Genomic DNA, 13,739 nt, shown 5'->3' with positions numbered 1-13,739 from the left:
TCCCAAGCACTGATATAGGCTGGGTAGCGACTGGCTTGAGAGCAGCCCTGAAGAAAAGGACATGGGGGTGCTGGAGGATGAGAAGCTCAACATGAGCCACCAGTGCGCACTTGCAGCCCAGAAAGCCATTCGCATCCGGGGCTGCATCAAGAGAAGCATAGCCAGCAGGGCAAGGGAGGTGATTCTCCCCCTCTAGTCCGCTCTGGTGAGACCCCACCTGGAGTACTGTGTCCGGTTCTGGAGCTCCTATTACAGAAAGAATCTGGAGGTGATGGAACATGTCCAGAGAAGGGCCACGAGGATGATCAGAGGGCTGGAGCACCTCTCCTATGAAGAAAGACTGAGAGAGATAGAGCTATTCTTTCTGGAGAAGAGAAGGCTTGGAGGAAACCTTATTGTGGTCTTCCAGTGTCTTAAGAGGCCCTGGTGAGGGGCTTTTTAGGGTGTCAGACAGTGGTTGGACCCAATGATCTTAAAGGTCTTTTCCAACCAAAAGGAGTCTATGATTCTGTATGTTATGGTCCTTGGGCTGATCCAATAAATTCTTATCTTACTTGCCTTTCATCACACACTCAACTCACTGCTGAAGGTCTAGAATAAAATTATGAAAAGTTAAGGAAACTTTCTATTACATATTGAAAGGGTTTCCCCATCTACAGATGGATCTACAACTGAATATTGGCATAATAAAATGTAATGAAATATAAAACATGTCACCTCTGCTAAGCACATAGGGGAAAACCAAACCAAACCAAACCAAACCAAACCAAACAAACCAAACAAACCAAACCAAACCAAACCAAAACAAAACAAAACCCACACAAAACCAAGAGTCTGCAGTTTCCAGATTCTGGAAAAGAACAAAATCTCTTATGTATTAAAACCTATTAAATGAATGAATGCATCTCTAGTTTCTGTATGACTCTCTGATCTACATTCAGAGCCCATTAGTGTTGGTTCCAACTTGTGCCTAAACAAGCAGCTTAGCATGGGGTATCTGATTACAGCAAGTGTCTCTGATGGAGGCAAAAGGCTTAAAAATCACCTGCTGATTAAAGAATTTCAGCAAACATGAGCAGAACACAGGTGGGTTTTTTTCCTAAGTATAAGGGCCAATCTTTTCATGTCTATCTCTAAGTCAGATATCTAAAAGATAATGTGCTCAAAATAATTTTTGAGGGACCAGTGATGTTGATAACCTAAAGCTGAAGCAGGGGGGGGGAAGCCTGACTACTTATAGATCTTTGAAGGCATTTTTCCTCCCTCATTAATCTTTTGACTTCATAGGGAATATTACTAGGATGCAACTAATGGGAGAGACTTTCCAGTAGCTCAAGATGCTGACGAATGTAATAAAAGAATAGAGAACAGAATGGAGAAGCAGCTGAAAAAGTTGTTCAAAACTAGCCGCCTAGGATAACCAGGAGGAGAACAAAACAAAACAAAACAAATCAACAAAAAAAACCCCCACAAATATGGTCCTCTAGCAAAGATTCCTTAATGCAGTAAAAAAGTATGAAGGGAGAGTCTTTCCTGGAAACCTTAAGAAAGGGGGAAAAAAGAAAACAATCAAGGAGAGAATAGAAAGAGAGGTCAGATGCTATAGTGAAGTAAAAGAAATTATGAGAACCTGGGACCCATTTTGGAGAGGGAATGAGGATGATACACAGAAGATGCAGTATAGAAAAAAAGATGCACATTTATCTTCAATAAGAAAGCAGAACAGGGCACGATAGATGTTTTCCAGCACCAGGGAAAGACAAGCCTGAACCTTTCACAAAGGCATACTCTAATGAGGAAAAGTGACACCAGAACACATGGAGAGCACAGCAAGTTAGACTGCCTGCCAGAAGAAAGGCTGTGCATGCCTAAGGCTGAAAAGAAACATGAACAGAGCAGGGAGAAATCTTCTGATTGTACTTTCTGCCAAGAACATAACAGTATCAGATTCATGCTAGGACAGACTAAGAAAAAGAATTGAACTTTGGTGCAGGCGTAGATGATTTTGATACATAGATATCATTGGATACATTATAAAGATGCAAGATATTGAAAATGAAACCATGAAGAAAAACAGTGTTAAGCAGTGTTTAACATTTATAGAATAGGATAGGATAGGATAGGATAGGATAGGATAGGAATAGAATAGAATAGACCAGACCAGGTTGGAAGAGACCTTCAAGATCATCGCGTCCAACCCATCAACCAATCCAACACCACCTAATCAACTAAACCATGCAACCAAGCACCCCATCAAGTCTCTTCCTCAACACCTCCAATGATGGTGACTCCACCACCTCCCTGGGCAGCCCATTCCAATGGCCAAGCACTCTTTCTATGAAGAACTTCTTCCTAATATCCAGCCTAAACCTCCCCTGCCACAGCTTGAGACTGTGTCCTCTTGTTCTGGTGCTGGTTGCCTGGGAGAAGACACCAGCCCCAACCTGTCTACAACCTCCCTTCAGGTAGTTGTAGAGGGCAGTATATTCTTTGAAGATTTTTCTTGATGACTGCATTCCACTTGAATATTGAGGAGCTAGGAATCCCAGGACTACTAATACAGGCTCTCAGTACCATGGAAATGCAGTCCCTGTGTGGTTTTAATTCACTAGAAGAGGAAAATTAGGAACATCAGAAATATAGCCATGGAGACAGAATTATGAAAGCATATAGGCTTGGTTGCAAGTTGGGAAAAGCTGTACAGATAAGTGTGATGGCCAGGCAGGCTTGCTTTAGTAATCATGACTAGCCAAAATATGACCTACATAGGAAAGACATAATAAAGATGGTTGGATGTCATAAGATGCTGATGATGTGGTAACATATCAGGAAATACATAATCAGTGGTTGGATAAAACAGAATATCCTTGGGTTTCATGTCATTTTGTAAAAGGGCAATGGAAGTAGTGAGAGTCAAACCAGAGGTCAGTGGCTGATTACCCTGAGCAGTTTGGATGATGAGCAAGACTTCTAATTTTAGATAAATATTGCAGGTCAGAATTTAGCTCTTCAGAGTAATTTGGATAGTAAATACAACTCGTGACCTTGTGTTCTGGCTGTGATAATTAGCTGATTCTCTATCTAGTACAGACTGAGAAGAAATTATGGTGCTATAGTCTTGTTTTGATGAGTAAGTAAGTCATAGAAAAGCTGGTAACATATGACAATGGAACAAGTTATCACTAAATAGCTAAAAATTATTTAATAAATAGGAATTGAGTATTAAGACTAGAAATGAGAGTGGCTTTGAATGTCTCTGAGCCATAGGTGAAAAATCTAACAGAAGTTTATAAGGCAAGGAATTATACATTTCTAAGGAAGCACAGGACATCTGAGGCTCTAAACATGTACCCACTGAAAGATTCAGGGAATGATTAGAAACTGGAAGAGCTTGTCTCTTTTGTCCTGGTGAAGAAAGCCTGAGTTTGGATAAGATGCTGTCTGCAAATCAGGGAATCATTAGGGATGGTAAAGAGCTTTTAAAGGTAAAGGACAATGATGCTACACATTATTATTATTATTATTATTATTATTATTATTATTATTATTATTATTATTATTATTATTATTATTGTTGTTGTTGTTGTTGTTATTATTATTATTATTATTATTATTACTATCATTATCATTATAATTATTATCATTATTATCATTATTAATATAGTTATTAATATTATATAATTGTGCATAATCTAATATATTTACATAACTACTTATATTTTTATAGTATTGTATATAATAATTATAAAATTGTTATATAATAATATATTGCCTATATTGTATATTACATACCGTATATTATTATTATATAATTATAAACAATAAAAATTAAATGTTAGTATTAGCATTAGTATTAGTATTATTAGTATTATTATTGCAAATACAAGCCAGCCAATTGTATGCTTGAAGCTAGCTGGTCAAAAAGAATTCATATCTGCACACTTGATCACTGTCACTCTCCAGACTGTGGCTGCATCCATACACCTCCTGGGAACCATCTCCAGTGAGGCACCAGCATATTCCTGGACATATTTTGGGGCAGTACTAATTGGCCAGAGTCAGTACTTCAGCATGGATCATGTTAACTGTTTAATTCTAGGACAACTGCATGCCTATGCTCAGGCTAAAGCTTTCTGTTTCTGTTCCTGTTTAGTTGACAAGTACAGACACAGCCTATCAGCACAACAACAGCTATGAATGAGAGTACATGTAGTAGATAAATAGTTAATGGAAATAAGAAATAAGATTCTGGGAAAAAGAGGGAATCCAGTCATTTTCAAGATGAGTTAGGTCTTTTATAAAGGTGGTATTTGGGTCTTTTAATGATTGTCACAATGGGTGATACAGAATCAGTTCTGTTAATTTCAGTATCTGTCTTCTCCTGCAGGCACCTGATGAAATTATCTTTACAGAGACTGAAAGATCTATCATTTTGATAAACAGTGTAGTGAATATTTCTAGGTATGAAATACAGCCCTGAGCAGTGCAAGGTAACGCCTGAAGACTCTCAGTCTTGCTTTTTAAAACCTCCCAGGGGGCTCCAGATGCATTTCTGTAACACATACAAGAAGTAATGATACTGCACAGAAGTTCTACTCTTGCTTTGTACAGATTTGTACTAATTCATTGAGCCAATGAAGAACCAAGACTCTCAGTTATCTGAAAGGCAAAGCACTATATAACAGCCTTTGCTATTTTGATCCCTCATAACTTGAGGCCAGCTAGTGGATGATGTGATTTTAAACCTGACTGTAGAGTGAAGGCTGGCCTGGTTAGGCCCACCTCCCTTGCTTTTCCCCCTGAGCCCTTATTTAAGCAACCAAATGTATCACCCTTTTTCATTTAGAAGAAAGAATATGCAATAGCACACTTCTAAATACAGTCTCCATGTCTTTAATTAAAATCTTACATTTATGAAGTGAAGTTTTCTGGCTGATTTCATAGCTAAAGCTAAGCTGCTTGGGGGTTAGGTGAACCTGAAAATTAATACATCACCATATTAGCTATAAACTGCAGTGGACTATTTCCTTTTCTGCCATCTGATCCACTTGGAGAGATCCTGTAAAAGTTCAACTAAAGCAATCTCCACTGCACTTTTAAAGACCAAAATCACCACCTTAGCATGTAAGAGTTTATTAAGCATTCCTTTGATTAATGCCACTAAGCCCCAGGGGAAGTCAGATGTGCAATCAATATTATAAGCACATCCCCTCCTTGGGTGCTGCCTTGTCACTTAGTACAAATGAGCCATTTATATTCGTGAAGAACTGAACTCTGAACTTTTAATTTGACAAAGCCTGAGTTTTACCAGTCCACTTGTCCAACTTGCATGCTGAGGTGAGTGAGGCACGCATAGGTTACATACTGGTAAAGCCTTAATGGAATAAGGTAGCTCCTTACTCCCACACAACACCCCACTGTTTAACAAATCCAGGTTATTCCATATTCCACTGTTAGCTCACCTCCTCACCTTTCTAATGTTTCTCTGTTTTAAAATCTTCTGCAAATATACGGGTCAAAATGAAAGTGAAAACAGAAAGTACTTGAGGAAAAGTGAGAAGTCACAGGGCCTATCCCAGGAGACAATCATCTTATTTCTGTTGGTTTGGAACCACGACAGTGGTACAGTGAGACCACATCTTTAGTATTGCATTCAATTCTGGGCTCTCCAACTGAAGAGTGGCAGGGATATACTGGAGAGAGTCCAACAGAGGGCTATGAGGACAATTAAGGGACTGGAACATCTGTCGTAATGAAGAAAGGCTGAAAGACCTGGGACTGTTTAGCCTGGAGAAGACTGAGAGGGGATCTTATTAATGTTTATGAATTTCTGAAGGGTGGGTGTCAAGAAAAAGGGGCCAGCCTCTTTTCAGTAGTGCCTTGTGATAGGATGATGGGCAGTGGATACAAACTGGAACACTGGAAGTTCCACCCCAACATGAGGGAAAACTTTCCTGTGAGGGTGCTGGAGCACTGGAATGGGCTGCCCAGAGAGATTGTTAGTCATCTTCTTTAAAGACTTTCAAGTCTCATCTAGATGCATTCCTGTGCAACCTGCCCTAAATGATCCTGCTTTGGACTGAATGATCTCCAGAAGTTCCTTCCAATCCTTCCCATTCTGTAATTCCATCATAAGTAGGGACACAGTGAGGACTCCTAACTAACCCTTACTTTTCCTACTTACCAAGATCAAAATTCAGGACTCTCCTTCTGAACATTAGATCAATGCAATTAGTGGAATTCCTTGTCCTTCTTTACTGTAGCCATCTCAAAGACCTACAGAGTGAACATGTTTCCTTAAAGTGTGATTGCAGCAGATGGAAAGTCTTTAATTCAGTCACATAATATTGAAGGCATCATTAACAACCTTGTCCTCCCCCCTGCCTCCCCCCTGCCCTTTTTTTCCTGAGCAGTATGACCTCAGAAGAACGACTATAGGGCTAGCAGAATATCAGCATATTAACTAAAGAAAATTATTTGCCAGTGACCGTTAGAGAAAAATGGAATGAACCTGTCAAACTTATCATTAGTTTAAGACACACAGAATAAAGCATGACATTGGAGTGAACTACAGACTGTATCATTTCAGCAGAAATTATATGCTCCTCATCTTATCTGAGTCAATAAAATGTGCTGTTTAGTCTCCATAACTTTCAGGCAGTCATAGCATACCTCATTCCTAAATATAGAATTTCTGTTCTTTTTCTGAACACTTACATTCTCAATGTCTAATATCAGTGGAACCACAGCAAACAGTTCCTGGATATGTGAGGAATGCATTTTATTCACATACAAACATCCAAACTGTTTCTACTCCATTTGTTGAAAACGATTTCTTCAAGTAGGAATACTCTGTGTTTCTGTTCAAAGCAACACAGAAAACACCACTAGTCAATGCCACGAAGAGGAAATTATTCCTGCACTTAGAGAAAGTGTAAAGGCTGCCAGCCAACATCTTGTGCATATCTCAAATTATTTATCCCACTGCAGTCTTTTCTGACAGGAAGATAATTGCTTCAATAACACAACAACTAGAAAATAGCTTTTGCCACACAAATCTCAGCTGCTCACACAAACCAGTTACACAGGGTGCAACTGTTGAGCAGAAAAGCAGATCATGAGGGATGTATTTCTTCACAGCACAGTTCTTTCAGAAAATCCTTCTGCTCATTCCTGGAGATAATGTTTTGGGTTTTTTTTTTCTTTATTCTTTGGTACCTGAAAATTTCTGTACCTATTTTATGCTTATTAGTATGAAGTATTGCATTGCTGACAAGCACTGCTTTGCATCACATCAGAAATGCAATTTTATTATTTATTCCTCCCCCCCACTCTGGAAGAAAATAAAAAAGGTCAAAGAGAGCTACAAATATTCAAACTCTCACATCCAAAAGGATAAAAAAATTCACAGCAGCCGTGTCAGAGAAAAGGTGCAGGACAGCAGTGCCAGAACAATGCCTGCAGTATGATCAGAGGAAGGAGGGGAGCTAATGAGTCAAGGCTGATATTAGGCATCGTACTAAGGCAGTTTGATTGCTGAGGAAAATGTCTCATTTGAACTCAGGCTGTTCCATAAGGAAACTCCTTTTCTGTAGCCTTGTTAAATGAATCCCATAAAATTATTTTTTTAGGAACCTCTTTGATGCACCTCCCTATAACATGAAAGCCAAGACCTCTGCCTGCCCTTCAGGAGCAGATCAACACGTCAGAAATGTAATGAGGAGCATTAGGCCAAAGAAGAAATCACAAGCTCTGTGATTGCAGGGGAATGTGCATTCACATTTTTGCTGAGGAAGTATATTACACCAAAATGGTGGAGAAATGTCACTACTGTGTGCTTCACTCTCTGTTTTCAAGCCTTGTTTCCACAGCTTGTCTGAAGCACATTTTCAGCAAAAAAATCCAAAGGATTCCTTAACTCATCCTCTTTCATTATATGACAGTTTTTGGACTATCTTCACTCCAAATGCACTAACTGGTGATACAAACTGGTGTTATGCTGTTGTGTCCAGTTCTGGGCCCCTCAGTTCAGGAAGGATGTTGACTTGCTGGAACATGTCTAGAGAAGGGCAACAAAGTTGGTGAGGGGTTTGGAGTACAAGCCCTATGAGGAGAGGCTGAGTGAGCTGGGGTTGCTTAGCCTGGAGAAGAGGAGGCTCAGGGGAGACCTTATTGCCGTCTACAACTACCTGAAGGGAGGTTGTAGCCAGGTGGGGGTTGGTCTCTTCTCCCAGGCAACCAGCACCAGAACAAGAGGACACAGTCTCAAGCTGCACCAGGGGAGGTTCAGGCTGGGTGTTAGGAGGAAATTCTATACAGAGAGAATGATTGCCCATTGGAATGTGCTGCCCGTGGAGGTGGTGGAGTCACCATCTTTGGAGGTGTTTAGGAGGAGACTGGATGAGGTGCTTGGTGCCATGGTTTAGTTGATTAGATGGTGTTGGATGATAGGCTGGACGCAATGATCTTGAAAGTCTTTTCTGACCTGGTTTATTCTATTCTATTCTGTGAACATTTACTCAGCTTCCCAACCACTAAAAGAAGTTGGAGCTCTGTAAAGGGTTTGGTGATATGAAATCGTAAAATAAACCTTGCCTGTGGCAACGCTGTTAGGCAGGTGTGACATTTAAAGCACCCTGCAGCCCTAAGTGTACACCTTGGCCATACCCTAACAGCTCTGAAGGGCACCTACCCCAGTGGGATGTCAGGAAGAGTCCTTTGCTCCAGAAAATCAGGAGGTCAGGAGTACAGTGTGTCCTATAAACAGCATGGAGATAGAAACACGAACACAGGGCCAGTGATAACACATATAAACACGGGCACAGAGCTTAATGCATTCTTTAGAAAAGTGTGGATCCCAGGTCTAAAACAGAAAATGTTGTACAGCAGAGGGAAGATAGCATGCCACAAACACTGGTGCCTGTAATTTCAAGGACATAGTAACAGAGTCCTTTTATGTAACATTTCACTACCACTCTGAATACCACTTCTTACTTGATATAACCCCAGAGCAGGAGTGACAGAGCACCCTGTCAAGGTATCATTCACCTTTAGCTGGTGAAGAGAATGAATGCTGTATTTACATGCTGAATTTAGGCCGATCAAGGGCTATGAAATGGGGGTCTGGGTGGGGGAGCATTTACTTTATTTATTTATTTATTTATTGCAAAAAAAATACAGAGGAGATTCTGTTGCAATTTGATGCACCCATCATCGATGGCAGAGACACTGATGTACCATGACACAAATAAAAAAATACAACTATAATCTTCTCTTCATCTCATTCAGCTTTTTCATGTTCCCCATAAGTGTCATACCTTCTTGTGAGTACTAAGGCAGAATAAAGGAAGCAAATGACAGTTTCAGATGGGGAGGTTTTGATAAATACAAGCTGTTACAGTGGAGGTTTATTGTTTCCATTTTTCTTAATACAGAACCCACTGCTGCTCCCATCGATGTCAAAGCTACGAGTTTGTCTGTATCAGAGATTCTTGTTGCGTGGAAACATATTAAAGAAAGTCTAGGAAGACCGCAGGGATTTGAGGTATGAACACAGACCATCATAATGAGAAGTCGTGTTGTTTTGCTAGCGTTGCGTTCTGTTACCATGCGCGGTAGTGGAACTTCAGTAGAAATTATGCTCAGTTTAGCATATGTAGCACTAGATGTAGAACAACGGTCACAGCTGTAGCACCAGAGCATCTTTTATTTATTTGTGCCTGACAACTGTTCAAAACCAGTTCTTATAACATCTTCTTGACGCTTCAAAAAGAGCTAAAAGAACTGCAAGTGACCCAGCATGCCTCTTTCACAGGCTGGGGAAGATTAGGTATTGACTGTTTCCAGCTCTAAGTGACCAGTTCAAACTTGTTATTTACTGAGAGCAATCAACACAGAGAAAGGGAAAAGCTTCTGCCATCTATCGTCCTTTCATCCCACAGTGGCCGAGGGACATCTACTGGGCAGATCATAAAAGATCAGATGTGAGGAGGAGAAGCAGCAGCCACACAATGCACAAATAAAGCTCTGCTTAGAGACAGCCCTTTCTAACCTGGCAACAGATCTTCTTGCCCCTTGCGATCCAGTTGTAGCTTTGGGTCCAGTTTACTATCCACATTTCCAGGAATAGATTACACCTAGGACTAAGGCCATCCTTTGAGGCCACCATGATCCATCCTGACCTTGTGCTCCTCAGGAAACAGCTCAGCTAGACTCACTGTGCTGATTTGGGGGTGCAGGTTATTTGACCTGCTTTAGTCCTTTAGTGATTGCTCTTTCCTGATTCTCTACAGTAACAATGGAAAGAGGGTAAACATGCATTTGAGGTAGATATCAATCATTTATATTTATAAAGCCATCTTGCAACCTACTAGTGCAGACTGCCTCCTTAGTAGCTTGTCCAGACAAGAAGTGAGGGCTGGTGACAATCATTGGTGGCCTTAGGAAGGATGTGCCACATAGGTGAACATAGGTGCCCAGGCAGCACCAGAGCCACCACATTCCCCAGCACAGACTCATGATGGACAGGCGTGACCAGGACAGAACGTTTAACCCACAGCTTAGGCACAGTTCACATATTTTAACCTGGCTGATGTATGCTCTTAATAATGAGATATTCCCATATTGCTACCAAGAGCAGTCTAAGCAGGCTGTGTCTCCTCAGGTCTCATTTGTCCAGATCATTTTCCATGCTGAACTCTGTAAACCCGACAGTTCTCTCTCATTGTACTTTATACCCACTTTTTTCCTTAAGTTAAATAATTTTGTTAGATATGGCTTACTTCATGCAGCACAATGATATCTAACCACTTCAGAACTACTATATAAAGAGGGCAAAGCTATCTGATAGATATGATACTCACCCTGCAAATGCTATCCCTCTCCACACTGAAGTGCTGCACTTGTAACTAACCTTTGTCTTCAATTTCCAGGCCAGTCATTTATCCTCTGAAATAACTTACTTGCAGTACCCTGTCTTTTTCTCTTTAGAAAGGTGTCTGTTTGCTGTTTTGTTACTCCTTCACGGTTATCCTGACACGTTTGAAATTACACCTACCCTTTTCATTCTTACCCAAACTCCATCAATCACTCTGTCCACATTTCCTATTAACCTTCTGTATTTTAAAATTAAAAAAAAAAATAATAATGATCCTACATTGAAAAATATTTCCCTGGAAACCTTTTCCTTCGCAACTTGCAGGTGTTTTGCATTTACCTTTCTTGTCACATTACACTTCCCTCGGCTCTCCAGGTGTGTCCTAGTGACAGATAGCTGTTACAGGCGTGATGTTGTGCTCTCCGTGTGTTGGAGGTCATCTTCCTGACTTGGAAAGTTTGTAGACCTTCAGAGTTCAGCATACTCTGAGTCCAACAGTACTGCTCACCTGCTTTATGTCTCTCACAGACTTAGGAATTAGTTTTGAAATTATTATTGAAACAGCAGGGGGGATTAACACTGAACCTTATCAATGATTTGGCTCCTCACTGTGCTGTGGGCCAACTTTAAAACCCGAGCATGAGGATTACAAAGTAAATATTTTAAGCCAGGGACCTGCAGCTGACAGCAACAAAAAAAATTAGACAATGAAAGAAAAAAATCTTTCCTGCTTCTTTCTACCTTGTCTCATGAGAGAATAAGAGGAGCCTTCTGAGGTATTATTATCTGGGGAGAGAAGGGTGGGTTTTTTTCTCACCAACTTCCCTCCTGCTTTTCCCACTCTGTTCTTTCAGCCAGAATTTCTCTGCCTTCTTTCTGGCAGATGAAGGTTTCAGGGAGTAGTTTGCTCTTTTCTGTCCTTGCTCCCAGGGGGAATTATGATCAGTGTAGCCCTTACTCAATAAACAGATGAGTAAATGCTGCTCTCCTGCATAATTCAGCAGGACAGAACACAATCTGAAGATAGTATAGCTAGACCTTGTCAGTTCCATTTTGGGGAATAATTTCATCAAAAAGGAGACAATGAATTATAAGGTCAGTACAGTGAGTCAGTGCAGTATAGTATTCACTTCAGTGTCTGAAAGGGGCCTACAGGAAGGCTGAGAAGGGACTGTTAAGAAGGGCATGTAGCAATAGGACAAGGGATAGTGGTTTTAAACTGGAGCAGGGTGGATTTAGGTTAGACATAAGGAGGAAGTTCTTTACAATGAGAGTGGTAAAATATTGGAACAGGTTGCCAGGGATGCAATTGATGTCCTGTCCCCGGAGACACTCAAGATGAAACTTGATGTGGCCCTGGGCAGCCTGATCTAGTTGGAGGTGTCCCTGCTCACTGCAGGGGAGCTGGACAAGATGACCTCTGGGGGTCCCTTCCAACCTATTACAGTCTGTGAATCTGTGAACGTTAAGTCCCCACTATCAGGCCAATTTTGGAGACATAGTGACAGTTTCTCTTTAAACAGTCCCTTTAGTGCAAAAAGGAAGGACTTTAGAGCAAGGCATCGGAGCCGTTAGTACAGAGCAGCTTTGTGTTTTACATCCAATTTATGTTCTTCAAATTCTGTGAACTCTATTTTCATTTGAAAACTGATAGTACAGTGCAGAACACAGCCTGCAGCATTCCCTTAATCCACAAACAGCAAATAAACAAATGTGCAAAAATGACTTTGATAAAAAGATAAATTATTTATCTTTTTAGTTTTGGGGGGTTTTTTTGCTACAATTATTTCCTAATGTAGAGTTACTTGTTAACATAGCCTTCAATTCAAATTGAATGCGAAATAATGTGACTAGCCATTCTGTTTTCACATCTCAATTTGTATTCTGCCTGCAGTCACCACAGCAGCAACAACCACCTACATGGTCTTCACATTTCCTGGCCTTTTAGCAACAGCTTTATAAAAGGGTGGGCTATTCTTTTAGTGTTTTAATGTTTGGGCTCTAATCAACAGAAGTGACAGAATATTTACTGCATATGGACAGGATCACAGTGACCCACTTTCACTCCAGCCCTGTTTTCAGTTGGTACTAAGGAGGAATGAAAGGCAAAGTGGCTTGTCCAATTTCACATTGTCATCCCTGAAAGGCAGTGTTAACTGTTATGTCACAGGAGTTTTATGCAAGGTTTGCTGCGCTCATTTGCATCTTCCAAAGCACATATTATTCCTGACTTCAGTACAGGTTTGTCAGCTGTCTGCCCGACCTTACTAAGTATATGTCAAATACGCTGTGATAAAGTAGAAGCAGCCTGGAAACTTTGTCAGAATGGTAGAAAAATATAGTGTATAGTTCTTACTTATTGTTTAGAATCCATAACTGGGAGACTATAAAATCTATTTAACCCCTAGGCAGTATTTTCTTTGCCACTCACTACTGGTGCAGAAGGGAAAGAGAAAGAATTACTGGTTAGAAAAGGTAATTTTGCTTTCATTTTTCTTTGCCAGAAAACCAAGGGTGATACTTAAGTACAGATCACAGAGCTCATGTCTTTCTTCATTGAAATTCCCCTTGAGCATAAGACCTTGAATAACCTAATCACAAGATCAACTTGCAGCAACAAGAAAAAAGAGAGAAAATTCCAAATGTCATTTGCAGAGGGGATTAGGATTACCTGGCATCATTAATTGTTTACATCATATTCTGACTTTCCAAAGAAAAATATTCACCTTTTTGCTGTTTCTTAGATGCATTTTGTCTGGTTTTGCAGTGGAACAGAAAATCATGTCTACATGATACTGGATTTATGTTGGTTTTTTTTTTTTTCTTAATTTAGTGAAGTATATCTTGAAGAATAAGAGCACAT

The 13,739-nt window shown here is 40.3% G+C and overlaps 1 protein-coding gene across 5 annotated transcripts in view; it reads left to right on the top strand.

Moving 5' to 3' along the window:
- CNTN5 (contactin 5) overlaps nucleotides 1-13,739 on the top strand; it is a 661,195-nt gene that overhangs the window by 639,036 nt on the left and 8,420 nt on the right. For all 5 annotated transcript variants that reach the window (XM_054164542.1, XM_054164541.1, XM_054164544.1 and 2 more), the window contains one exon: nucleotides 9,435-9,544. In XM_054164542.1, coding sequence (XP_054020517.1) covers nucleotides 9,435-9,544 — 110 coding nt within the window. The remainder of the gene's footprint in view (nucleotides 1-9,434; nucleotides 9,545-13,739) is intronic.

This window comes from Dryobates pubescens, chromosome 10, assembly GCF_014839835.1.
Source record: "Dryobates pubescens isolate bDryPub1 chromosome 10, bDryPub1.pri, whole genome shotgun sequence".
Classification (NCBI taxonomy): domain Eukaryota; kingdom Metazoa; phylum Chordata; class Aves; order Piciformes; family Picidae; genus Dryobates; species Dryobates pubescens.
This window is presented reverse-complemented; position numbering and strand designations above follow the sequence as displayed.